We start from the raw sequence: 25817 nt of genomic DNA on the forward strand, positions 1-25817 counted from the left end.
CAGTTTGCTTGTCAGTTTTTATAATTAATAATTATTTGTTATTTTTCTTTATGTAATAAATGTAAATAAATGAATATGAAATTATATCACCTTTCTTCTCTTTTGTTTTGGTCGATTATGTGTTTTGTGTTTTCCTACATTTCTCTCTCAGCATATTGATTGGTTGCTGGGGCGAGGGATTACCACGCAGCTGTCACATCCCTAAAAAAAACCTAAAGTCTGTAGTGTTACCTCTTGTTAATGTTTGGATGATTTGGAAAGCCATTGCATGTGATTTGTGCTCTTGTGCAGTAAAAGTGTAATCGCATTGGCAGAGTTGCAACAGTACAAATGGAAGGAATGAAAGTCAAAACAAGAAAAGATGGACTAACAGATGGAGGGATTACAAAAAGGAGGAGATTTGTAGAGAAAATGAGTGAAAGCCTGACAAGTGTGAGAGGCTAAAGACATGTTGCTTTCTTGCCTGCATGGCTGAGGGCCATTTCTGCTCTGCTCTTCCCAGAAAATAGGAAACGAAGACAAAGGGTGGACTGGGAAGGGAACTGTTCATTCACAATTGTTCATTGTGTACTTGTTTCTTGAGGTAGGAAAGGATTTTTTTTTTTGGTTTATTCAGTAAGCTCAGTGTTTTTTATTCAGTTTATTGGCATTGATAATGATATTTGTCTGGATAGGGGACACCTGTACTGATGTCTCACTCAACTGCAAAGAAACCGGAAAAAATATAATAATTTCTGTAAGATTATTTATTTTAAAGGATTTATTATTATTATTATTATTATTATTATTATTATTTTATTTTTGTATTATTATTAGTTTATTTTTATTATTATTATTTCTTTTTTAATTGTTACTATTATTCATTTAATTTTAATAAGTTTTAATTCAGTTGTATAATAATGTTTATTTTTATTTCAATAAGTCATTTTTGTTATAATGTAACAATACAGTTATTTAGACAAACTGATAAAGACCTGAGAGTCTTGCTGGTTTGCATTGACAGAAACCTGTTTGTTGAATTAAAGTCTTGAATAAAGTCTAAAATAAATATTTACAGTATTTACAATAATCTGTTTTCCACCCAAACAAAATGAGAAAATATTTATCTGCAAAAATCTCTTTAAAATTTGCCCAAATTATTGATATCTCTAAAGCATTTTAATGAATGGGAGAGGCAGTGATCAAGATTAATCAAATTTAATGCCACCGTTAAACATCACTTTTATAACATTAAGCTGTGTGGAAGAATGGCAAGATAGAGGCACTTTCTAAACCTTTCTAAGCCACCAGCATTGGCATTGCATGTTGTGAACAGATGAACCGAAATCAAACTTTCGGGGGTCAGGAACACTTTCAGCCTCTTAGGTTACAAAAAGGCATACAAAGAGATGCATCTGATATCTACAGTAAAGTTTTGGCCCCAAAACACAGATTTCATGATGATGATGATGAAGAACCAAGCATTCTTCCAAATCAACAAAAAAAAAATCACCTCAGCCTCTGTTTTTCACCCCTACTGAGAGATCTTGGGATCTGACCTGAAGAAGGAAGTTATACAATACACAAACTCTTCAGCATGGAGAAGTGCGTCACAATCCTTCTACAAGTGTCTCCAACCTGTTTGATTTCACAGGATGTGACTCAGTTCCTGCTACGGGAGACATCACAAAATATTAATTGTAAAGGTGCCAGTAATTACGAAACCAGGCTTTTGTAGAAAGAAAACTGTGCTAGTAAATATTTTTTAAGTAAGTCTAAATAAAACTATATATTAGAATGTTTAAAATGAAATGATTGCATATGTTTTAATCTTTTCATATATTTATTTCTGCTCATTTCCATAGATGCTAATAATTCAGGATGTCACTGTAATTTCACGAGCTGTCTGAATTGTGGCATATCTTAAGAGGAAGCTAGTGAGACACACCATGAGTGTTTGATCATGCTTCTTCCTTCTGTCCTCTTGTTTACTTTGGTGTCATCTATTTGCTTTTATATAAATGTTTTTAATTACACACAGACATGTGACAGATTAAAGAAAAAATGGTTATGCTCTAGGACATTGTGCTACATGATGTGGATTCACTTGATCCCTTAGCAGGAAACATCTTAAATTGGATTCCCATGATCCATAGAAATCCATCCTTTTTTTTTTTTACTTCTTTAACATTCCCACTGTTTTCCCACTGTATCTAACAATTTCCAGTTCCTCATCCCAGCACCTATTACTGAACACAAATAAACTGTTAATTAACAATGAATAATCATCGTCATGGTTTTCTCTTTGCTTTAGTTACCATGTTGGAGCACATGCCTCGCCGCTCCCGCTCTCTTCTCTGCCTCTCTTTGACCTCTCTTGCTCTGGTTATGTCTGTGCTGGCCTTTTGCACCTCCTACTGGTGTGAGGGAACACAGAAAGTGGTGAAACCGCTCTGCCTCTCACCTGTGAAAATGGAGAAATGTAGCCAGAACAACAGCCAGCTTTTTGCAGTGGGCACAGCGAAACCAGGTAACAACCAGTGTGACATGAGCTGAATGTAAACAGATCTAGTTAGATAGACTGGTGAAATATCGAAGAAGCAGAAGAAGAAGAAGAAGAAGAAGAAGAAGAACAACAACAACAATAACAATAATAATAATAATAATAATAATACACATATTTGGTAATTTCATCCTGCTTATTTACTGAAAGCAACAAACAATAATAATAAATAAATAATATTTCTTTCACAGACACAAGAGAGTTAACAACATATCAAAATCACAAGTCTTCAGAGAAGCTGAAAACTCAGCTCAGGTTATTTATTACTCCATTCAAGTTTCTGTCAACTCTTACTGTCACAGGACTGACCCAGAGACATTTTTTGATCAACTGTAGAATTTGTTCATGCCTTCTGGAGAATATTTATAGTGTCTTCCAAAAATAATGGTACACTTCATAAAATGTGAAAAATAAATTATTGTACAAAATAAATATCACACCAATAATTACATATTTCTACTTAAATCATAGGACTAAGTAAATAATAAATAAATAAATAAATAAATAAATAAATAAATATAATTAACTGTTAAAGTATTAATAAGATAGTTTTAACAAGATAGTTTTAACAAAGGCATAATTACTACTACTGCTACAACTAATTATTATTATTATTATTAGTAGTAGTAGTAGTAGTATACTTTAAAAATATTTAATACTAGTTCATTTCCAAAATACTGTATGTCTAGAATTGTGTCAAATGAACTGCAGTTATCTACCAGTACAAAACACAGTTTCAAACTTACAATTAATAAAATATCCAAAAATACTATTAATAAACTTGTATGTATTACAATAATCAACACACCAAGAATAACTTATGTAAAATTTATTTGCACATTTTCTTCTTTTGTTGCTGCTGTAACGTGGAAATTTCCCACTGTGGGACGAATAAAGGTTTATCTTATCTTATCTTATCTTATCTTATCTTATCTTATCTTATCTTATCTTATCTTATCTTATCTTATCTTATCTTATCTTATCTTATCTTATCTTATCCAGATATCTGCTTAGATTTGCAGTACAGATTGTTCTCTCACTCCGTTTTGTGACATGTATGAAATAAGCGGGTTACAATGGATACGAGTGATATTTTAAATTAGATTGAGTACGACCTTAATTGAAATGCATTTCATCTTGTTCTTCTGATCTGTAGTGTTTAAGCTGGTCAGGTTTTGGCACTACCTCTGATCTCTTAAATTACTCTCTGAGATGATATTCATTAAACTTACAGCTTAAGATCACAAATCCCTTTCAAATATCTGATTAAATAAAGACATGCACACACTCACTCACTCACTCACTCACACTCACTCACTCACACACACACACGTACACACACACACACACACACACACACACACACACACACGTACACACACACACACACACAATGACCTGTAAAGTGAGCAAATTTCATAACTTATATAGATTAATAGTTTAATCTTTGAGTATTTGGTTGAAAGAATGGGTGATATTGAAAAGTTAAGGAAAAATAGAGATGTTTCTTTCTTTCTTTCTTTCTTTCTTTCTTTCTTTCTTTCTTTCTTTCTTTCTTTCTTTCTTTCTTTCTTTCTTTCTTTCAGCTTTTTGCAAGTTCTGTGTATTTTAATGCGTTTATTTAAAATAAATACACAATGTACACATTTTTTACACAAGTGGCTTTTCACATATTAATTTTTCCCATGTATGAACATATTACTATTTTTATTATTTTATTTATATATCATTATTTTCACATGTTTAGTTGAAGATTCAAGATTCATATAATATAGCACAGCATAACATAGTGAAGAACATCATTAAAAAATCATATGATGTGAAATTAAATATAATATAACATAATACATAATTATACACCCTGTTTGTTAGATATTATTTAAAGAAATAATAATTGTTTGGCCTTGTTCTAACTTCAGATATCTGACCTTTAGTCACTCTGTCTGCCCAGAGCTTTCCATGAATGGAACAGTGTCACCAAACCAGACAAAACCGCTTACCAAGAACCAACAGACACAGCTGGCTAATGCTGTGCAGTACATTTGGGAAACTGGAGAGGACAAGTACATGTTTCGGTACTTCCACGCAGGATTCTGGAAATCTTGTGAGAAGCATGCTGATGGTAAGAATTCCCTACCAAGCATAAAGCATGTAATAAAAGTGGTCCTGAAATCCTGAAATACAGAGTGAGAAAGAATTTGAGTAGAGAAAGATGGAATATGGTAGAATTAGCAACCTATTACACATCACCATTCGAGTGTAAATGCTTTTCCAATTGGCCTATACATAATATCAATATAAATATTTTTGTATTGGTAATGTATATTAAAAGGAAATGTTTTGTCTGTTATTCTGCAGGGGAGCGATGTCGCAGGTTTCTAGACCTAACTCCTGAAGATACTCATGGTGAGAATATTGGTTTCTTGTATGAACTATCTATCTATCTATCTATCTATCTATCTATCTATCTATCTATCTATCTATCTATCTATCTATCTATCTATCTATCTATCTATCTATCTATCTATCTATCTATCTAAGTGTGAAGACTACCTCTTCATCTACCTCATTCTGTCTTTCTGTTGAAGGTGTTCTCTGGTTGTCTATGATATCTGAGTTCATATACATCGGTCTGTTGGGGACAGGCTTTCTGTTGATGTGGTTGGAGGTTTTTTGTTTGCATAAAGAAATGCATGCACTCAAAATCAACGCATTTGCAGCCCTATGCACTGTGCTGTCAGGTATGAAGTTAAGCCAGGATTTTCTGCTATTATTTGTTTTGTAAAAAAAAATGTGCAAAGTAAGCATTTAAAGATCTCCATGTTTCTGTTTTTCTTACTTGGAGCTTTATGTCTCTCACATTTCCTTCTCAGGCCTAACTGGGATGATGGCCCATATGATGTACACCACAGTTTTCCAGGTGACTGTGATAATAGGACCCAAAGACTGGAGACCTCAGAACTGGGACTATGGCTGGTCTTTTGCGTGAGTATATTCATTTATTTCTGTAATATTCACTACAGTGTACATACTCAATAACATATGACTGAATTCAGAATAAAATTTCCATTTTCATTGAGTAAAAGTTTTATTCTTTTTAAATGACATATCAAACCAATTCAACGACAAAAATTAGAAATAGGGGAAAACTCTCCAATATAAATGACAATAAATAGTATGTCACAAAAAATATTGCATGAATAGGACATCTAATCTAATCTAATCTAATCTAATCTAATCTAATCTAATCTAATCTAATCTAATCTAATCTAATCTAATATCATTATATCTAATATAATATATAATATCTAACATAATATATGCCTGAGTTTTATATTATAAACAGGAATCATTTATGGTGCTTGTTCAGTCACCCGCTCCTGGCAGATTTGCCTCTGAGTACCATTCAGCCCCTGCAACTGAAGTGCAGAATGCACTTTTGTGACTTGTTTTCAACCATCCCACCCTACTGATACACTTCCTCCACTGGCTTCCTGTTGCTGCCCACATCAGATTTTAAACACTGATGTTTGCCTGCAAAGCCAAAAATGGACTAGCAACCACTTACCTTAAGGCACTTTATCACTTCCTGCACTTCACCACACTCCCTCAGATCCTCCAGCACTGCTCAGCTGGTCCCACCATCTTTCAGGGTACAAGGTACGTAGGCACCAAGACTCTTCTCTGTTCTGGCATCTAGGTGGTGGAATAAACTTCCCTACAATGTCTAATTAGCCAAATCACTGGCCATCTTTGAACAACATCTAAAGATCTATCTCTTCCTGAAGTACTATTAGCATATTAAAAACCTTGTTTGTGTGCCTTTAATGGTATATTACCTCCTAACAGAGGTTAAACTGATGATATTCTCAGTCTGTGTCCTAGTGTGTTTTCTCCATTTCTTTTCAGCATGGCCTGGGTGTCTTTTAGCTGCTGTATGGGTGCTGCTGTCCTCACCTTCAACTCCTACACCAAGACTATCATTGAGATTCGCCGTCGAAAGAGGCTACGCCTGGAGGAAGCTCCTTCCTATGAGGAGGTGGTTTCAGGAGGTGGAATCTACTCTATCAGTGGCCTACTGCAGCATCCTGGTGGGATGATTGATAGAATGTGGCAAGACCATGAGAGTATGGAAGTGAAGGCAAAAGTGGTGCTGATAGGGGGATGTAAACCGGAGGAGTGTGAGGACTGCGAGAGGGAGATGGATTACATGGAAGGGGCCATAGACAGTGAGGGAACAGACTCACCTTGTTAATGAAAGTTATGTAAATTGGCAGAAGTGAAATAATGATACTGAGGGTCTCTTGGATACTGAGAAGACTTAATAAATGGATTGATGTCTCAGTCTGGATTCAGAGCGCACTTTAAATGAAATGTCATGAGATATTGAGTGGATTACACATGGATTGGATTAAAACACAAAGCATTTATTTCAGAATACATTTGCTATTATTGTGGAACTGCTCTTGATGTGTTTTGTGTTTTTTTCAGAGGATGAACATGCTATTCTTAGTCGCTGTCCTACTGAACCAGTAGTCATGTATTGATAGAGACTTACAGCAAAGTCACGTTTCATGTGTGAAATTACACAAGTAACTTTTCAACTCATCATGTATCACAAATTTATTATATGTAGTAGACTTTTCACATGTAGGTTGTTTTATTTTGTACCATATGATTCTTTTTATGTGTTCATTTTTTATATGTAGGGCAGATGGTTTCATTTTTAAGGTGTGATGTTCATCAGGTGAATGATTTCTTTTGCACATGTGATTACCTTATTCACATGAACTATTCATATGTGTTTATGTGATAATCCTTCACATAATTCCACGTTTAATTACTCAATCAACTGTAGAAAACATGATCACAGAGGTGGTCAGTCTTGTTTGGAGTTCTCTGGTATGATGTCCAATGAAACAGTATACACTGTACAACCTACATTTTACAAGACACAATCTCTTTAAATGTCAGCTTCTGTGAGCTCCTCAGAGAAGCCTCGAACACTTCACATTTTCTTAAAATTTTATTCCATCAGAAATGAGACAATGAGACAATGGGACAATAAGACAGACACAATATTTAAATGCCTACTTTGCTTAAAGTTTAAACAGCTGCCTCCTCCTGGTGGCACTAGAGATCAATATTCAACAGACTTCATTGCTATAAATCTCCCATAGAAAGCTAATATAATGAATAATAAATAATAAATTCCACCACTCTCTTTATATAGAAAACATTGGAATGAAATACCTTTCTAGTCAAATTGTCCAATAAGCATTATGGTCCAATAAAAATGTATTTGTCATTGTGATGTTTATGCATTTTGAATATCTAGTTGCATTGTGAATGGATGCATAAGCTGTTTAGAAGTACAGGAGTACTAGTGTGTATTACAGAACTGAAAACACAACCATTCACCTTATCTGCCAACATTTAACAGAAAATAATAGTATTTACAAAGTAACTGGAGGCCCCAGAATGGGTCCAGCTTTCTGTTTGTTTATTTGATAGGCTCGTATTGGATTAAGTGGAGGGCATTTTCGTTGTCCATCACCCCCTGAATAAACTCCCCTTCAGCCAACCGCTCTGAGAAAACAAAGAAAGAAATGTTGTTTGTGTTACCTCATAATAATAAAAATATGAATAACCATTTATATCGAATGACTTGTAATGTAATAGTCACATCCACTGCTCTGGAATCTTACCATTGTCTTTTTTGTTAAAATACCCCCACAGTTTTTCTGCTCTCTTCTCTGGTGTGTTTTCATCTGCTGGAAGCCTCTCTTGGTCTTCCTTGGGAATCATCTTAAAAATGGCCTAAGGGGTGGAGAGGAAAGAACTATGAAGAAATGATAAGAAAAAAAATGGTAACCCTTTCATCTTTACATAAAGAACGTACCCAAAGAAACAGCATCATGAAGACCAGGGCAGTTCTTGTACAGTTCTGGAAAAGTATCAGTCAGGATTTGGATATTAAACATGTTCCAAACATCTCCTTGGAGCACCATTAAATCTCTTATTTAAAAAATTGAAATAATATGCCACAGCTCTGACTGTCCACCAAAAGTCAGCGAGCAGGTAAGGAAGGCACAAGTCAGAGAAACAACTAAGAGACCATGGGTAACTCTGATGAGCTGGAGAGATCCACAGCTCAGAGTGAATAACCATAGTCTGGACATGGCAAAAAATCCCTGGTCTTTATTGAAAGTGGTGAGCTATATATTAAAGTTTGCTATATTTCATGAACAAGTTAAAAAAAGTGGAACAGATTGCTATGTTCACTCACTATCCCCACAGTGAAGCATGATGGTGGTAGCATTATTACTCTTGTTACCCTTGGCCTCTTCTCTGAGTAAGCAACTATTCAGCAACTCATTAGTGGATGACCCCTTCTTAGATGTGCAATACACTATTTATTTTTAAGTAAAGGATATATTATATATTTATAAAGGATATATTATTAACAAACCCTGATGAGTAACACTTTTCCAGAACTTTGTTTGGACAGCTCCTTGGTCTTTATGATGCCATTGGTTAAGATACGTTTTAGACACGTTCAAAAACAGGTGTATTTATATTGAGATCATATGACACTCAAACGCTGCAGTATTACATTTTCCCTGCACTAGAGCAATGCCTCTACGCACAAACCAAGGACTACGGAAACAAGGATGGAGTGGACAAGTTCAAGTAGTCTGCACAAAGCCCTGACCTCAACCCCACTGATAAACTGGAATCCTAACCAGACCGCACCAGACTTTCCAGCATGACATCAGTGCATGACCTCACTAATGCTCTTGTGTACAAATCCCCATGTCCACACTACTAAATCTAGTACAAAGGTTTTCCAGAAGAGTGTAGGGTTATTTTAGTAAAAGAAGAGACTATATCTGGAAGAGTTAAATATTAATGTTGTTAATATGGATGTTTAAATATTTAGCACATATGGGTGTGATGGTTGGGTGTACACAACCTTTAGGCCATATGGTTTATAATCCTAATTCCAAGTCTATTTTATTTCTAAGCTGAAACACTACAAAGTGTGAAAAATTGAAGGTACTAACTAAAATATTAATGAATGTGTTAAATCACACTGTACATTGTAGGTTTTAATTTTACTCACTGATAGTGTTAATGTTGGTCAATGCTGGTATTGGTTATCAGGCTTACTGGTTTAATATTTGAAAAGATAGTACAAGTGTTGGTTACTTTGTTAATGTTATTTTTGTTGTATTAATGTTGAAATCCATGTTCCAGTTAGATAATATGGTAAATAATATTACATAAGAAAACCTTAATATAAAGCTGAAAATGATTGAAAAAATATGCTAGCCTTTCTAAAGGCTACCTGGAGCAGAAAGGGTTAAGGGCTTTACTCAAAGGCTCAACAGTAGCAGCTTGGCAGTGTGAAGGCTTGAAGCCTGACCTTTTGACTAATAAACCAGTGCCATATACCACTGAGTCACCACTGTCCTCAGGCTGGAGTTTTACTTTCAGTGCATATTTACACATTTTAGAAATGAACAATAATGAAATGCCCTTAATTGCAGGTAGTTAACTAGTTAAGGTAAAAAAAAATAGACTTTTTAGTCACTTAATTAAATATTTTTTCCATAATCTAGGCAACTTGTATACTAGTAAATCTAGTAATATTCTGCTATATTTTCATTTCTTTATGTAAAACTTGATGTCTTGTATATTTATGAAACACAACATGGGCTATACAAAATTAAGCAATACTGGTTATTAGTCCTAATTGGTGTTGCAGGCTCCATGTCCATGTGAGTTTCCTCTGGGTTCTCCAGTTTCCTCCCACCACAGTAAATATACATGTAGGTGGATTAGACGACATTATATTGCCCCTCCTGTATTTTTATCTCTAGCCCTATGTTTCCAAGGTTCTGGATGCACTATGACCGACCTGATCAGGATAAAATGCATACGGAAGAAGAATGAATTAATAAAACTCCACTCAGGTTCACTGAACTTTGCTGTACATAACATTTCCCTTTGTGATACAGGAAAGTAGCACTGAATGAGAATATAAATAATTTGTCAGTACCAGAAACTGACAAATCAAGTGTGCAATAATCATAATTTAAAGTTAGAATGCTGTTGAGATTTATTTAAGAGACATAATATTCCATGTACAACTGCTGTCATAAAGGTAACTGCCTTTTAAAACGGACTTAGCTACTTAGGAAAGCCAAAGACCAGATCCATCAGCACCTAATTCCAACATGCTGCATTAATCATCAGTCAAGAAATAGGCTTTATTATCCTCATAGGCAAATAACATTTATCTACAGGAAATAAATTAGGGGTTATTTTACACATTTTACTGCGACTTACATTATTTTCTGCATTAGTTAACCAACCATAAATCTTAACACAACATTAATAAACCAGATATAATGTAAATAAAGTAGCAAAGTGAGCTAACACATGCATATAAAATGTTAATTACAGTATGTACACCCGCACTGTTTGAGTGTTTATTCAATAAATCATTGACACTAGACTAGGCAAGTTTTTTTAAATGGTGTATACACAGAAAAGCCAATATATTTAAAACTAAAATGCTAGATTAGTTTTGTAATTGAGATTAGCTAGTGTTCTGCTGTTGTATGTGTAATGAATGATTTTCTCCTTTGTATACATTACTGAAATATTAGGCTTACACTTTGGCTAAACAAATTCACTCATATAGTGACCTCAGTACCCTGTTTTTGCCCACAGTATTCCTATTGTAGTTGCTGAAATTCTTAAATATGGTTAAAACAGTGTTTCATAAATGATTCACAATATTGCCTGAACTGGTCTCACTATATACTACAGCCTCAGTAGTAACTTACCTGGCAGATTTCTGATACTTCTGCCTTGGTGATGTACCCATTCTTGTCAACATCAAACAGTGAGAAAGCCCACTCCAACTTCCTCTCTGTTTTTCCACCTGATGTCATGTGCAGAGCAATTATGTACTCCTTGAAATCCAGTGTCCCATCGTCATTTGTGTCAAATGATCGGAAGACATGCTTGGCATACGTCGTGGCATCGCTGTCAGGAAAGAAGCGCTCATAGATTTTCTCGAAGTCATCTGGTGCAATGCGTCCAGACGGGCATTGTTTCTGGAAGTTCTCATACCACTGGCAGAGCTCGTCCTCTGAAAAATTTGTTGATATCTTCAGGTCTTTTAGGATCTCTCTGGACATGGCACTGCTCTTGGAGTTTCCCATTGCTGGACCTGGATGCAGGAGCAAGATCTTAATGCCACAGGCAGAAGCTGTCTCTCAAAGTCTGACTCTCTTAATTAATGGGATTTGTTTCTTTCAGCAAAATGGTTGTCTTCTTAGAGATTACTAAATCTGACTTGTAGACAGCAGGGAGAAGAGGGGGGATGAGATAACACAGTGGGTGGAGAAGGAATTAGGTGGTTACCTCTGACAGCAGGGTTAAGTCTGGTAAAGGTGGATTTCACTTCCTTTAAGCTGTTGAGATTTGAATTAACCTCTCTGTTCTACAATTATAAAAATATTCCAGTCACAGTCTGTTAAGTGTGCGAAACTTTAAGTTACTCTACATATCATACAGACATTCCTAACTTTTCTCAACACTCAATATCTACTCAGAATTAAAAAAATAATCTTTGTTATAATGATAAAACTACAGTAAAGCATGAGTGTGAGATTACAAACAATGCAATCACAGTCAGGCTACAGTCAGCAGCTTACAGAAAACTCAGAGGAAACCACATACTTAGTAATTGAGGATGTTTAAGCCATACCATCTGTTCTGCTGTCTTTTTTTTTTTTCAGAATGCTACCCCTTCATCCTCTCCCTCTAGTGCTTGCTTAGAATTAGACCCAACCTTTACACCAAGGATTCCCTAATGTTAACCAATGTCAATCTCACATGTCCTCTATAAGAGATTTCTAATACACTCTCAGTTTTTTGGCCCAAATCTAGTCATGATACTTTAGAGTTTCACTTATCCTTCAGCAGTGAGTAAACAGGGCCATTTGGGATGTTTGGATCTCTGTTAAATTACTCTTGGCTCTGACCCAGTCTTCTCTCGATGCTCTAAATGGAAGCTGATAAGGTTTTTTCTGGCTTCATGTGAATTGAACAGTCACATCTTCTCTGCAGGTTTCTTGAGGCAACACTAATGACATTTAGAAACCATTCACACATCCTCTACTCACATGGATTTTCCTTCCTGTCCATGTGACTTTTCCTTTGGCTCCTTTGGCTTTTTCTTTTGGCGAATGTTAATTGGCTAGAATGTATTTTTTTTTTAATGTTAAACTTCCTTCAATATATTTCATAACATACTATAATCAAATGATCTATACTTGTATTATTGTTATTATCTATTCTTTTCTATTATATTTAAATACATTGCAGGGTAAATAGCATAGAACTATTATGTAAAAATAAATAAATAAATAAATATGTATATATATATATATATATATATATATATATATATATATATATATATATATATATATATATATATATGCTTCTCTCATTGGCGCTAATTGAACAGGGATTTTGGCTCAACTATTTGTGGCCTTTGGGATCCCATTTCTATTGGATTACTCCCTAGAGCCTATTAGGATGCTGTCACCACAACAATAAACTTCTTGAGGCCACACTTATGCTAATTTTATCCTGTTGACATCTAGACAACATTTTATTTAAGGTACTGGAATAAGCCCAAGGAATCTCTACCCATAGTGGACCACGATTTAGAAGATTGTGTAAGGTCCTTAAATAGACTTTGTCTTCATGGAAAATGCCGCCGTTATATGTCCTGTTTGTCTGCACTGTCTTGTCATCCTGTGCACTTCTGTTGTATGTCTAGGTTCTAAAGATCGCACCTTAAGTATAGTTTAGCTTTATCTCAATGTTATAGCTCTATGTTTGTCTGCGTCACCTGTACTTTGTCTTTGTTATGTGTAGCACCTTTGGTCTAGGAGGAACATTGTTTCATTTCACTGTGTACTGCATCAGCTATATATGGTTGAAGTGACAATAAAGCTTCTTTGACTTTGACTTTTGACTGTGAAATGTGGTTATTAATAAAAATAAAAAAAACTCACAGGATTCCTGGGTTTTAATGATGTTTTGAAACAGTCTCATCATATTTTGAATTATTACACTGGACATTTTATAAGACTGATACTTGTCTCTAAAAAAACAACAAAAACACACACACACACACTCTACAATTCCCAAACTATAAGATAAAAGTACAGAAAATAAAAGTTTCAAATTTTATGAATCAATTTTATAATGAAAAGGCTTTAAGAGTAGACATGAAGTCTGGACTTTCCTAAAATTGAATTCAGTGTTTCTGTATTAAATGGTGAAATGTGTCTCTATTATTTATCACTCTATCAAGTAACATCTTGTGTCTATCTTGGTCCTTTAAGACGCACATGCATCTTTCAACAGTATATGGCTTTAAACACAATTTGATTTTTTGTATCAATCTCTGGTTCACTTCCCACCTTGGTGTAGTTTGTTTAAGCAGTAAAGAACACAGAGATCACATTTAGGTCCAAGCCATAACAACCAGTCGAAGATCATCTGAGCCAAGTGCTCTTACTCCAGTTCCAACCAAATTCTGATGTGGATTAAAGAAAAATGTGATTCATTCCTGACTTGATCCAATGGCAAAAGGTAAATCAAACATGCTGTGTATTTTGGGACGCTGACAACATTTTTTTCTGCAAATACAAGCTGCTAAACTGAGCTGGGATGGACAAACTGAACCAAAGGACAGAGCAGAAATAGGAACATTGTTCTACCAATAGTTCATGTTGAGGAGTTAATGTGAAAAAGTGGGAGTGTCAGTATGAAAGCCCTCTTAGTGATTGATATCCCAACCTGTCAGTAAAAAGTATGACTCTTGTAATATGATGTTCTTTGTGGATCTGCTGGTGTAACATCTGTCAAGGACAATTCACCGCCATACCAAATGAGGTATACTCAGAATACTCCCCAAACACTTCTCTCTGGTCATATCCTGTTCATAGAACACACAATTACTCAGTGTTATTGCAAAATTTTGCATGATTATTTGTCTAAGCTCTGAGCCTGTGATCTGTGTTTGACCATTGCCTTATTTCTGGACTGCTCTTTGGATTTTCCTTTTGATTCTGTGTATGAATCATTTTGTATGACTCTGACCCATTCTTACACTGATTTCTGGATTCTGGACTGCTATTAATTTTATTAATAAAATACTCTATTGATAATACTCCTGCACATGGATTGTCACACATTTCCTGAGTCCTGCTTGTTACAACTTTGTACATCCTCTGGCTTGATTGGTATGAAAACCTGCACCCACGCTGGCCCTTTGCAGACAAGATTGGACACCACTGGTTCAGGCCATGTTACTGTAATCATCTATGAAAACATTTACATCATTACAACATTTACAATCCCCTAGTTTTCTATAAGAAGAACTTTGCTGATGTGGAGCAGTTAGAAAGTCTGATTTAGCATATCGCCAAAGCCTCAGCGGTATAGTCTTCTACAGCACTTTGTGGGTTCATGAGTGATTGCTATGGTGTGGTACCTGAAAGCAAGTCAACGGCATCATCATTGGCTCTGTGTAGAAGTAGAACGCATGCTTTGGATTACCAAACATTTACTTGAACTCATCGTTGCTTCTGAAATCACTACAGACATGGAAGTTACACTATAAATGGGACAGGCAGCACTCAGGACAATGAGGAGACCAAACTGCAATTTTCATATAATTCATGAGTTTCTTGGGATGTTTGTTTTGCTAAACAGCAACATAAGGCTCTCTCAGCATGTAGAAGCAACATATGGCTCACATAAATTGCAGCTCACTCCCACACTGTTTCCTTTGCACTTAAAATAAATGCTAAATTGGCCCAGAGATGCTCATCTGTCTCCACTGTCTCAGACATTGCTACTGCTGACTATGCATTTGCTGCCTAAAGTGTAGACTTTGATTGTGTCTTGAAATTAAATAGTTTCATTGTTTTACTTGCACATACTGTCATTTATTTAGTTTACAGTAATTGAATTGGTTTACAGCCTTCCAAGGTTAAATGCAATTTCTGCTTTGTAACAGTGATAAAAAATAGTGTGTTTGGAATATTTTAATTAAAAACACAAGTAAAGATAAAAGTATTATGATTTATTGATACTAAAAAAAAAGTACTATTATAGTGAACCATGTACTCAAGTATTGTAACGAGAGAGGAAGTGATGTTACAAAATGTACTTCTATGGTTTGCTACCAGAAAGGACTTTAAACCTCCAAACTACATTAATGTTTTTTGCATGAAGTACTTTTAGGCAGTATTTCAGCTTTACCTGTTCTTTGGTTCCTCTCTGACTGTTGCATAAAAGCAGGATAAAGACACAGGGGAAAGACCAACAGAATGGACAGAAAGGGGAAGTTTCTTTTGAAGGAAAAACGAACTTTCTGCCTAGAACACAATGCCTTCGCTAAAGGTCCAACCGTGTGTTTAGTGAGAATGTGTGATGGAGAAAAGGAAGGGAGTGGATCTTAGATAAATAGGAGGTAATGGGTCGTAATGATGCTTAATGACAGACATGGAATTCCTTCAGAACACAAAGAGCAATGAAAACAAACAAATGATAACGCAAATAATAACAAGGGCCAAATAAAAGCCCTGGTCTCTGACCTTACACACTCATAGTACATATTCTTCCCTTTGAGACTCAGCTGCTCCAGAGAGATCATAAATCTTTTAAACTTTAAAATTGAAGTCGGCCTACTTTTCCCCCCTTGTTATTAAAGTAATCAGCTTGGGTTAAAGGCGGTTCTTGCTTTCAGCCAGTACATAGAATCGGTGCTTTAGCGTTTTTCAGCCACTAGGATGGATTTATTTATTGCATGTCAGTAACATATCTACTGAATTTGTTGGAGAAAATTCTTCCATCTGTGGATGTATTTGCTTGAATGATCATTTGTAAGAGAATTAAAAGGTAAGCAAAATGTTTTCTTTTAATTATTCTTTTATTCCTTATATTGAGTCTGATATTTTATGTTGTATGTTGTATGTATGATATTTTATGTTGTATAATTCAAGTACAAAAATCACTACATGTTAAGTATTTGTGGTTTTTCACTGATTTTTATTCACTGAATCATTTAACTGTTTTCTTAAAATGGGAAACTGAATTGCTTTAAAAAAAAAGAAGCATACTGCCAATTCTCATGAATACTTTGCTGCATGTATTTAAATGTACAGCTTTTAGGAAGCTATAGACTCTTTTGGCACAAATAGAAAATTAGAGCAAACGAATGCAAAATGCAAATGTATAAGGCACTGAGTTTATAAATCAGAAGCAGGTCCTTATTTATTTATCAGAAGCAGGTCTTTAGTGATGATATATTACATCTATCCCATCTATCCCAAATTACAAATAGATATTTTATGACTTAATAAAGAATAGGAATAAAGTTGTAGTTTTATCCACTGTATGGTCAATAAAAGCTCTCAAAAAGTTTCCCATTTTTTTTATAGATTTGCATTAGTATGGCTTATGCAACCGATACTGATTTCCCTTGTCTAAATAACAGGATCTAAGCCAGAGAGGAAAAAACGTCTGATGCATGTCTGATAAACCAGAAGAACTTCTAGAAGGGGCTGAAAGAAGAGAAACGGCAGCTTTTAAAGTACCTCTGGCCATTTTACTCTGTTGGACTGGAATCAGAGAGGACTGAAAATTTCCCTGAGATCCAATTCTCCGATATTGAGCTAATCGACAACATCCCAATGAATGTGTGCTTGAAAAAATGTGTTAATAGCACTGCTGTTACTAGTCACCAAACATACTGGAATAAACTCATTTAAAAGAACTTTGGGACACTCATCGTGAGTCACATTCACAATGGAACCAATCCTTGATCTTTCCTCCCTCCCTCACCCGACCCCCACAGTGACATACGACCCTAAGTCTGAGACCGTGACTCTCCCGAGTGGGGTGGTCTCTGTTGCAGGCGTTACTGTGATTACTGGGGGCACTGAACTGTCCTGCGGCTCCTGTATGTTGGCCTTTGGGTTTTGGGGCACTTTAGTAGGCCTGAGTGCACTTTGTGTGGGACTAAGGGAGTATTTACTGATAAATGAGGGGAATATTTCAAATCTGCTAGCTCTGGGTTTAGTGGTCCTAGTTATAAGTTTAGGCATTATAGTTGGAGTGTTTGGGTTTCGTTTTATCATGAAGAAGACAGGGAAAATGAGGAGAGAGAGGGAAGAAGGAAAGGTTGTCCTGGTTGCTGAGGGAGGGCAGACTGTCATAAAAACTATGACTGTCTGAAAGAAGAGATCTGAGGACTGAGCTTGTGTTTTAGTCACCCAATAGTTTAATATAGTGACTAATTCTGTGCATTGATTTGTCAACTGGACATTATTCCTAATTCAAGAGATTTGATATATTTATGAGCAGAATGCTCTGTATTTCTGACTATGCTATTTCTGACTAATACTGATACCACTGACATTCTGATATTCATCAGTCATAATACCTACTCAATATTATGTACACTACCGCTCAAAAGTTTGGGATCACTTGCGCATTTCAGCTTGATTTCAGCTACAGAGGAAGACTCCATCAGCCAATCCATCTTGTGGGAGATGCTCCAGGAAGCATGGGGTAAAATCTCATCAGATTATCTTGAAAAATTGACAGCTAGAATGCCCAGACTGTAATTTCTGCAAAAGGTGTTTGTGAAGAAAACATTCATCATTTCCATCAAAATCATTATTTCTAACTCTGACATGTCAGCATGTCCTGTTCTTTTGCTATATTTTCTATTCAGACTAATTTCATTTGTGTTTCCTTGGAAAACAATAAAATTTTTGAGTGACCCCAACCTTTGGAGCGAAAGAGTAAATAAAAAAGAAATTTTGGAATAATCATACATAATAATACATAATAATCAACATAAATATAATGTTTTTATCATCTCTCTCTCTCTCTCTCTCTCTCTCTCTCTCTCTCTCTCTCACTCTCTGCTCACAAACAGAGAAAATAAAACAGGAAATAATTATCTGAATTTTCTGCAAGCAGAGTGGACACATTCAAGCATTTCTGATGTAAATAGAAAACAGCATGTGTAGAAATGATTTCAGAAGTTCTGTCTGAATTCTACACTTGAATATTTTTTCAAAGAGAAATATGAATATAGAGCCTCAGGAACAACTTTTCTTTCTCACTATATTTTGAATCCTGTTGTATATCCTGTAATGAATATGATATTGTAAACTGCCGCTTAAGCTTTGTCAGGCTTGCAAATTCAATAAAATAATTGTTCTCCATCTACTCAGCTTATCTGAGTGCTTCTCTCTGTGTATCAGTGCAATACAATATTTCTATTCGTATTCAAGTGAATGGTTTTCTTTTGAAATGAATGTACATTAGGTTTTCCCTGCCATTTTGCACAGTAAGTGTTGTTGCCTTATCATTTCAGGATTTGGGGTTTAATCCTAAACTGAGGCTGTGTAGTGTTTCTGTGCAACTTCTCCTCATGTCCATGTGACTTTCCTTCTCTCTCCTAAAAAGTAGATGGATTGTCTAATCTGACTCCCATGTCTATTGTCATACTAAACTCTGGACACACTATAACCCTGACAAGCATAAAAAAATGTAATTATAAATTAAATATTATATATATATATATATATATATATATATACATATATTGGCAGAAGCTTGGTCCATCTGTCCAAGAAAGAAAAGAATGCTGTATCCTAATCAGGACACGTACACTATCAAATAGTTTGTATACACATATGAGAGCAGCACTAAACCAAAGGGCACTTCAGCATAAGGAAGTACACAGTATAATTATCCTCTCTCAGTGCTATATAGATCTCAGAGCATTCCGGCGCAAATGTGAAAACTACTACAGACTACATGAAGTAAAACAAGTCAAAAATCATGGAGCAAGTTATGATGGTTATTCTGTTCATAACACTGCTAAAAGGTAAGAACATGTCAGCACATAGTGATATTTAGTTCTTGGCATATAGTAAATAATAAGTGGTGTAAATATCAGTTAAAACGTATTACACATGTAAATGAGAAGACACTCATGTATGTTGTGTATTCGATTCTTTTTGGATACGCTCTTGTTTCACTTTTCCCACAACTAATGACCAGCTAAAATAATGCTTTATAATCATATACAATTAAAGAACCCTTTCCTTGCTTTAGAAGTCAGCCTGGTCAGGCTTTGTGTGGCGTGAGTAATGATTTGACATTTACTGCGACAATAATATCCTGTGTTACGTGTATATGTGTGACATATGTTATTGACCTCAGTTTCATTATAGAAGTACTGAATTATATAAATGACAAAAAAATATAGAATACAAAGTAGACAAAAGTATACAGTTTTCCATGCTGTATCTTGGTGGACAATCAATGTTCTATGTGAAACATGCTCTTAACAAAACACACCAAATGGCGTTGCTCATTGCCTCATTGTCTGAGACTAACTCTTAAAATGTGCAGAATTACAGAATAATTTTTAAAAACTTTTACTTCCTCAGGTTTCAATCAAGAGCAGATTTTGCTACCACCATCACCAATCAATAAGGAAGTTGGAGGAAGTGTGCTTTTTACCACAATGCCTTTCTCTCAGCCAATAAAAGCTATCAGATGGAACTTTAATAGCAGTGATTTCATCACCTATTCTGACCCAGGACCTGCGGTAGTGGACACCCAATACCAGGGTAGAGTTGTTCTGAACTATACTACAGCAGAACTGGAGCTAATATCCCTGACCATGGCTGACTCTGGAAAGTACACTTTAACCGTGACATTTACAAATGGTATAGGGATTGCGAACCATACTTTCCTGGAGGTGTATGGTAAGTAAGTCTTGTGTTAACTCCTTGCATGCAGAAGAGCACATCTAGCTTATATCAGAGTAATGTGTCAACTGTCTGATAATACCAGCTCTGAAACAAGATACAGCAAACAAAAAAGACATAATATCAAAGACACTACAATGAGCATCACAGATAGTCAGAATCACAGATAGATGGAAAAAAATGAAAGAATAAATAAATAACATGAAACACACCATAACAACTATAATAATAATGTACAAACTAATTAAAGATGAACTATAACTCATGTATGACTATAAATCATTCTGATATCAGTCATCTCCCTTCTGTCTTTATTAGAGCCAGTGCTTAGTTTTGGTATTGTTGGCCCTGAGGGCTATCTCATTGAACATAAGAGTGCTAACTTCACCTGTCAGGGAAACGGCACAATCAGTACTATAATGTGGAAGAAGGATAATGAGATCCTAGATGCGAGCAGCAGCATCACATTCTCGGATGACAACAGAACAATGGTGATCAATCCACTGATGCGATCAGACACTGGTGATTACCAGTGTATCTTGAGTAACCCCATCAGCTCTAGCCCTGCCTATTATGGGATTCTTGTTAACTGTAAGTATTAAACCAGATTTACATTCAAACCCAGAACAGATTTTTTTTTTATTAGTTTTGCTGTAATTACTGAATAATTGGTCATTAGTGGTCATCAGTAGAGGGTCACATTTTCATTATATTTCAGGATACAAATTTAAGAAGTATGTAAATTTGAAGAAAATACTGATGCCAGGTTTAATTCACTGCTTGTTTTCATCATTAATTGCTTTATCCAATTCATAAAATGTATATTGAACATTATATACTGTAAAGGAGAATAAACACTGTGGTTAATGCATAATGTAGTGCCAGTATGGATAACAAAGTACATAAAAATAGTTCCTGCTCTAATTCTACATTCTTTGCTAAATACTTGTAAGATCGTAATATCTTTTTACATTGATATTTAAGAATTTTCTTAAACCTTGTGTATATTTTACAAGGCATATCTCTCTCTCTGTCTCTCTCTCTCTCTCTCACTGTCTCTGTGTGTGTGTGTGTGTGTGTGTGTGTGTAAACAGTTTATTAGCTGAACTGAACATTCTCTGTATGTTGTGGCAGATGGGCCAGATGTGAGGATATTGGGTGTACAGACAATCGAGGAAGGCTCGGATATCCTCCTCCTCTGTTTCCCTGATTCTGAGCCCATTCCCATTGTTAGATGGACAGTGAACGGTGTGCCTTCTACAAACCCATCCCTGTATGTCACAGAGAACAGTAACCCAGGCGATAGTGGGGATTATAACTGTACTTGCTCGAACCCTGTCACTGGGATCACAGCCTCTGCAGTTCATTATATCGCAGTGAGACGTAAGTGTACTTTTTATTATATCAACCCCTTATAGTAACACAAATAATAGCAGAGCTAAGAAATAAAGGGTTTTGACATAATCAATAAAACACAATATATTTCTTTTTTTAGACTGATCAGAAATTTAGATTTAGTATATGTATTTAGTATATGTTATAACTTACTGATTTGAGATACTGAGCTAATATCAATACAGTGTCATGTGAATTGTGTAATTATAAAGGCTGTATATACATCCTCACCATCCCACAATCCTTAATCCTAGAACTAGACATGGTCATAGAGATCTAAATGTGTAAGGTGAAATCATATCTTGTTCACAAAACATGAATTCATAAAAAAATACATTCAAAATAAGCTAGTTCAAGCTATTTAAAAAATAATATATTTAATTAAAAGTACCAAATGTACTAGTTATTTGAATAATGTTAAATGCACTTATAAATGATTAAAATTTAAACAGAACTGAAGTACAGTCTATGATTTGGCTTGTTTGCTGTCTGTCTGCCATCCATTTACAACGTTTTTGTATATATTTTGTTCATGTGTCTATATGTGTGTGTAAGCTGTGTCCTCTAGGCTTGCTCCTGGTGTAGAAGCAGGTATTACACTGGGTATTCTTGCCCTGGTGATTTTGTCTGTTGCCATTTATTTCCTCGTAAAGCACTTCAGGTAAGTCCAAAATCACATTGATGATCATTAACACACATTAATAACATGCAGTACTCCAATGTTGAATGTCAGAAAAAAGAATATTGAGACACTGGAGTAAAAATATTATAAATATAATATGTATTGATATTAATCTCAAAATATTTGTTCCATTCATAATTATATTTTAGAAAACAGGCTAAACCTGAGAGAGACAGAACTGTACCAAGTAAGAACATTTACCCATAATCACATAAATACACTTAAAAGGACACACAAAGCTGAATAAAATTATCAGTACTATACCATTTTATGTTTTTATTTTGCAAACATCATTGTTATTTTTCTATAATGAATGTTCTGCTTTTAAACTTCATCAAGAACCTTGGCACTAATAGAAAGTGTTTTTTTCAGTGGTATCAAATCAACAAACCAATCAAACAGCTGGTCATATTAATGTTGCAGCACAAGTGGACACAGCTGATCAAAATGCCAGTAAGTGAGACTTTAATAAAGTGTGTGATGGAGGTCAATACCCCCCCCAACATTCCTAGTAGCTGTTCATTGAGACTTTTATTTCTGTTTGTTCAGGGCCATCGCATCCTATTTACCAAAATAGACAACCAACTCCACCCCCTAGAGTGAGTTAACAATGTATTTTTAATTCTTTTCTTTTTTCAGAATAACAGCCTCAATTTAAAATATCATTATTATCATTTTAATGTTAATAATGTTGAAATTTTTATCTTCATATTTGGTGACCTATCAATTATCACATTTCAGGGTCGACTACCAAAGCTACCAGACAAGCAGACAGATGTAACACCCTACTTTTCATAATCTCATTTAATGTCTGAATTGTAATATTTTATTTGTCAGCACTGAAAATATTCCCTAAGAAACCACTGTTTTAGCCACATTTTAGCATTTTTTGGGGAAAAACAGGTTCCTTAAGGGTTCTTTGGATAGTTATGGGTTGGTTTCTTCCTAAAAACATAGAGTACCCCCCAAAATGTAGGTAGCGTAAATGCTGCAAGAAATTATTAAAGGGCCGTCGATGATTTCATTAAAATGATAAACAATAGAACAGCACAATGGGCCTTATGTATTAGTTCATCTTTCAATTTATCATTTATCAAGTACTTTACAGTCAAATCTGATCCTGAAACGATTGTACATGTACATTTTATTATTGTTTTATTATTGATCCTATTATTATTGAACTTACATACATTCGTTTGGAGTATTAGTGTTAGTATTAGTGGATTAGTTTGCAGTGTGCAAATCTGAGCATAATTTTTTTGATCTTGGAAAATCCTTTATTGAATCAAGGATTGATTTCTCTCCACGAGTCAAATCTCCCAACTTGGTGTATCAGTTGACCTGTGGTATTATTTTGACATGATGGTAGGCCACTAGATTTTCAGACCATAAAGGAAACACATGGAGGCTCCCTTGACTAAATGTAAATGTCATTATCCTGACCAATATGGGGGGCAGGAGATTGAGTCCCTGTCATAACTAATCACTCTATGAGCAGAGACTCCCCTCAGATTTAGATGTATGCTGCTCCAGTAATTCTATTCAGCTGCTACTTAGGTGTCATTATCATGTTTGGGTCTGGGCATGATCCTCATGAGACTAGGTTTTTATCACTGGCTGTTAGGAAGAAAGAAGTAGAATGCTAGTTATGCGTAATTGTGGTTCTATGCACAACAACAACAACAAAAAACTTTCAACTGTCATCCACTGCATGTCCTAATTGTGAGTTATCATTGCAGGATACCATGTATTGCACTGCAATAGGATAATTTCTAAGTATTAGGTAGGCTTTTTCATACTCATATAAGAACTCAACATGTGCATCATGTGGATCATCTGTGTTTTTTAATATTTGATATTAAATATCTAACATTCAAATTCAGCATTCTGTTTGTATAATCTGTTTTTTTTAGCATAAATATGAAATATCAACAACCTTCTTTCATTTTTCTTTTTCTTTCTTTTTTTTCTTTTAGCTGCTGGCCCTCCAGGACATCATATATTTAGTATCTTTCACTGGCAGAATAAGATGGCAGAATAAATATCACCCATTCCAGTTATCTTTTATCTCATGTCTACCTTGAGTTGTTCTGTACACTTAATAGAGGTGTTTATGTAAAGTTATATATAATAAATATAATAAGATATAATAAATAATCTAGTAAAAACAACATAACGAGTCACATATTTTTTATAATATTTTTTATAATGCCCTACATCTGCTATTGGCACCTATATCAGGCTTTTTAACCTACTTTTTGTTTTTTACTTAAACAATCAATTACTTCGTTTGCTGCTTATATTTTTTAAACTATGTTTAGTGGATTAAAATGAAGCCCAGGATTTTTTCATTAATTCATAGAAAGCTGAGCCAGAAAGCTTTAGTGATGTGGATCAGGCTCAGTAACCTTTGGCCATTAAGTGAATGATAAGTTATATTGTAGTCTGCTGGTAAGTGATCTACCCTAAGTGGTAAATCAAGGCTCAATAACAAGCACTGATAACAGGTAGTATGGTTTGAGTTTACAGGGACAATGCACTGCCTTACACACACACACACACACACACACATGGTTGTGTAATAAATCTGCTTACAGGAAAATGTTATACACTCAGTCATAAAAAGTGAGTGTGACTGGTCTGCTAATGACAGTGTTAAGTTGTGAAGCTTGTTTGGGCTCGAAAGATTTTGTGGAATGTTAATGCTTTTTCACCTTTTATTTATAACTTGATCTGTTTCCCTGTCTCCCTGTGAAACTAAGATAATAAAACAAACAGAAAGTTTGTAACACTACGTATTATGTACTGCGTCAGCTATATGTGGTTGAAATAAAGCTTCTTGAATCTTGAATCTTGAATCAAAGTAAGAAACAGGAGGTTTGCAACACAAAATTATCCTGCTACAAGCATTAATATTGATTAAAATAATTACTAGTTGAATTAGGTGCATTTGAGCAAATAAATTACAAATCCATTCTGTTCTTGACTTTGGCCATGACTAGAGAAGGAATATAGTCTGTAAAACTGTCTACAGATAAAAAAGTAAAAGTTATGATTGAATAAACATTCAGATAGAAGTGATATTATTAGTTGACTGAATTCCACCAGAGTGCAATTAAAGTGTCACATGATTAGTCAACATATCTAAACATACAGCATCATGAGGACCAAGAAGCTATCAAAAAACAAACAAATCTGGGACAAAGTGCTGGAAAAAAATATCTGACAGGGTGCGCTAATAAAGGAAAATACCATAGTTTGAATGCCATTAATTTATAGAATGCCATTAAAT

The 25817-nt window shown here is 35.0% G+C and overlaps 4 protein-coding genes across 6 annotated transcripts; 3 read left to right on the forward strand and 1 right to left on the reverse strand.

Moving 5' to 3' along the window:
- The first annotated feature begins 232 nt into the window (after positions 1-232).
- Positions 233-8139, forward strand: si:ch211-149k23.9 (germ cell-specific gene 1-like protein). 3 transcript variants are annotated; one of them, XM_058390921.1, is made up of 8 exons: positions 233-583; positions 2294-2509; positions 2734-2797; positions 4462-4664; positions 4901-4948; positions 5131-5283; positions 5416-5527; positions 6452-8139. In XM_058390921.1, exons 2-8 carry the CDS (start codon positions 2299-2301, stop codon positions 6795-6797), a joined length of 1137 nt encoding a protein of 378 aa, XP_058246904.1. In that variant the 5' UTR covers positions 233-583; positions 2294-2298; the 3' UTR covers positions 6798-8139. The 3 variants fall into 3 exon arrangements, with proteins under 3 accessions (XP_058246904.1, XP_058246963.1, XP_058247055.1); XM_058390980.1 differs by lacking the exon at positions 2734-2797 and having other exon boundaries at positions 4494-4664; XM_058391072.1 differs by lacking the exons at positions 233-583; positions 2294-2509; positions 2734-2797 and adding an exon at positions 3215-3439 and having other exon boundaries at positions 4494-4664.
- rcvrn2 (recoverin 2) lies at positions 8002-11846 on the reverse strand. Its single transcript, XM_058391194.1, has 3 exons — positions 11401-11846; positions 8251-8362; positions 8002-8131 (listed from the first exon to the last, which is right to left on the reverse strand). The coding sequence occupies exons 1-3, from the start codon at positions 11779-11781 to the stop codon at positions 8046-8048; spliced, it is 579 nt and encodes a 192-aa protein (XP_058247177.1). The 5' UTR covers positions 11782-11846; the 3' UTR covers positions 8002-8045.
- A 4428-nt stretch (positions 11847-16274) lies between these two features.
- Positions 16275-18882, forward strand: LOC131358243 (transmembrane protein 100-like). The gene is made up of 2 exons (XM_058397856.1): positions 16275-16549; positions 17148-18882. The coding sequence occupies exon 2, from the start codon at positions 17459-17461 to the stop codon at positions 17885-17887; it is 429 nt and encodes a 142-aa protein (XP_058253839.1). The 5' UTR covers positions 16275-16549; positions 17148-17458; the 3' UTR covers positions 17888-18882.
- A 539-nt stretch (positions 18883-19421) lies between these two features.
- Positions 19422-25231, forward strand: LOC131357434 (carcinoembryonic antigen-related cell adhesion molecule 20-like). The gene is made up of 11 exons (XM_058396414.1): positions 19422-19556; positions 20125-20445; positions 20767-21039; positions 21583-21831; positions 22399-22504; positions 22675-22712; positions 22898-22978; positions 23075-23124; positions 23267-23302; positions 24265-24308; positions 24502-25231. The coding sequence occupies exons 1-10, from the start codon at positions 19511-19513 to the stop codon at positions 24292-24294; spliced, it is 1230 nt and encodes a 409-aa protein (XP_058252397.1). The 5' UTR covers positions 19422-19510; the 3' UTR covers positions 24295-24308; positions 24502-25231.
- Positions 25232-25817: the final 586 nt, after the last annotated feature.

The sequence above is a fragment of the Hemibagrus wyckioides genome, linkage group LG01 (genome assembly GCF_019097595.1).
Source record: "Hemibagrus wyckioides isolate EC202008001 linkage group LG01, SWU_Hwy_1.0, whole genome shotgun sequence".
Classification (NCBI taxonomy): domain Eukaryota; kingdom Metazoa; phylum Chordata; class Actinopteri; order Siluriformes; family Bagridae; genus Hemibagrus; species Hemibagrus wyckioides.

Bases quoted from the DNA above. Each gene is read 5' to 3' on its own strand.
- LOC131358243 (XM_058397856.1), top strand. From the start codon at position 17,459: ATGGAACCAATCCTTGATCTTTCCTCCCTCCCTCACCCGACCCCCACA.
- si:ch211-149k23.9 (XM_058390921.1), top strand. From the start codon at position 2,299: ATGTTGGAGCACATGCCTCGCCGCTCCCGCTCTCTTCTCTGCCTCTCT. The intron at 4,665-4,900 runs GTAAGAATTCCC...GTTATTCTGCAG, and splicing joins TTGTGAGAAGCATGCTGATG to GGGAGCGATGTCGCAGGTTT. The intron at 5,284-5,415 runs GTATGAAGTTAA...TTTCCTTCTCAG, and splicing joins CCTATGCACTGTGCTGTCAG to GCCTAACTGGGATGATGGCC.
- LOC131357434 (XM_058396414.1), top strand. From the start codon at position 19,511: ATGGAGCAAGTTATGATGGTTATTCTGTTCATAACACTGCTAAAAG. The intron at 21,832-22,398 runs GTAAGTGTACTT...TGTGTGTGTAAG, and splicing joins TCATTATATCGCAGTGAGAC to CTGTGTCCTCTAGGCTTGCT. The intron at 22,979-23,074 runs GTAAGTGAGACT...CTGTTTGTTCAG, and splicing joins CACAGCTGATCAAAATGCCA to GGCCATCGCATCCTATTTAC.
- rcvrn2 (XM_058391194.1), bottom strand. From the start codon at position 11,781: ATGGGAAACTCCAAGAGCAGTGCCATGTCCAGAGAGATCCTAAAAGAC. The intron at 8,363-11,400 runs GTAAGTTACTAC...TCCACCCCTTAG, and splicing joins AAGTATCAGAAATCTGCCAG to GCCATTTTTAAGATGATTCC. The intron at 8,132-8,250 runs GTAAGATTCCAG...TTGTTTTCTCAG, and splicing joins TTTTAACAAAAAAGACAATG to AGCGGTTGGCTGAAGGGGAG.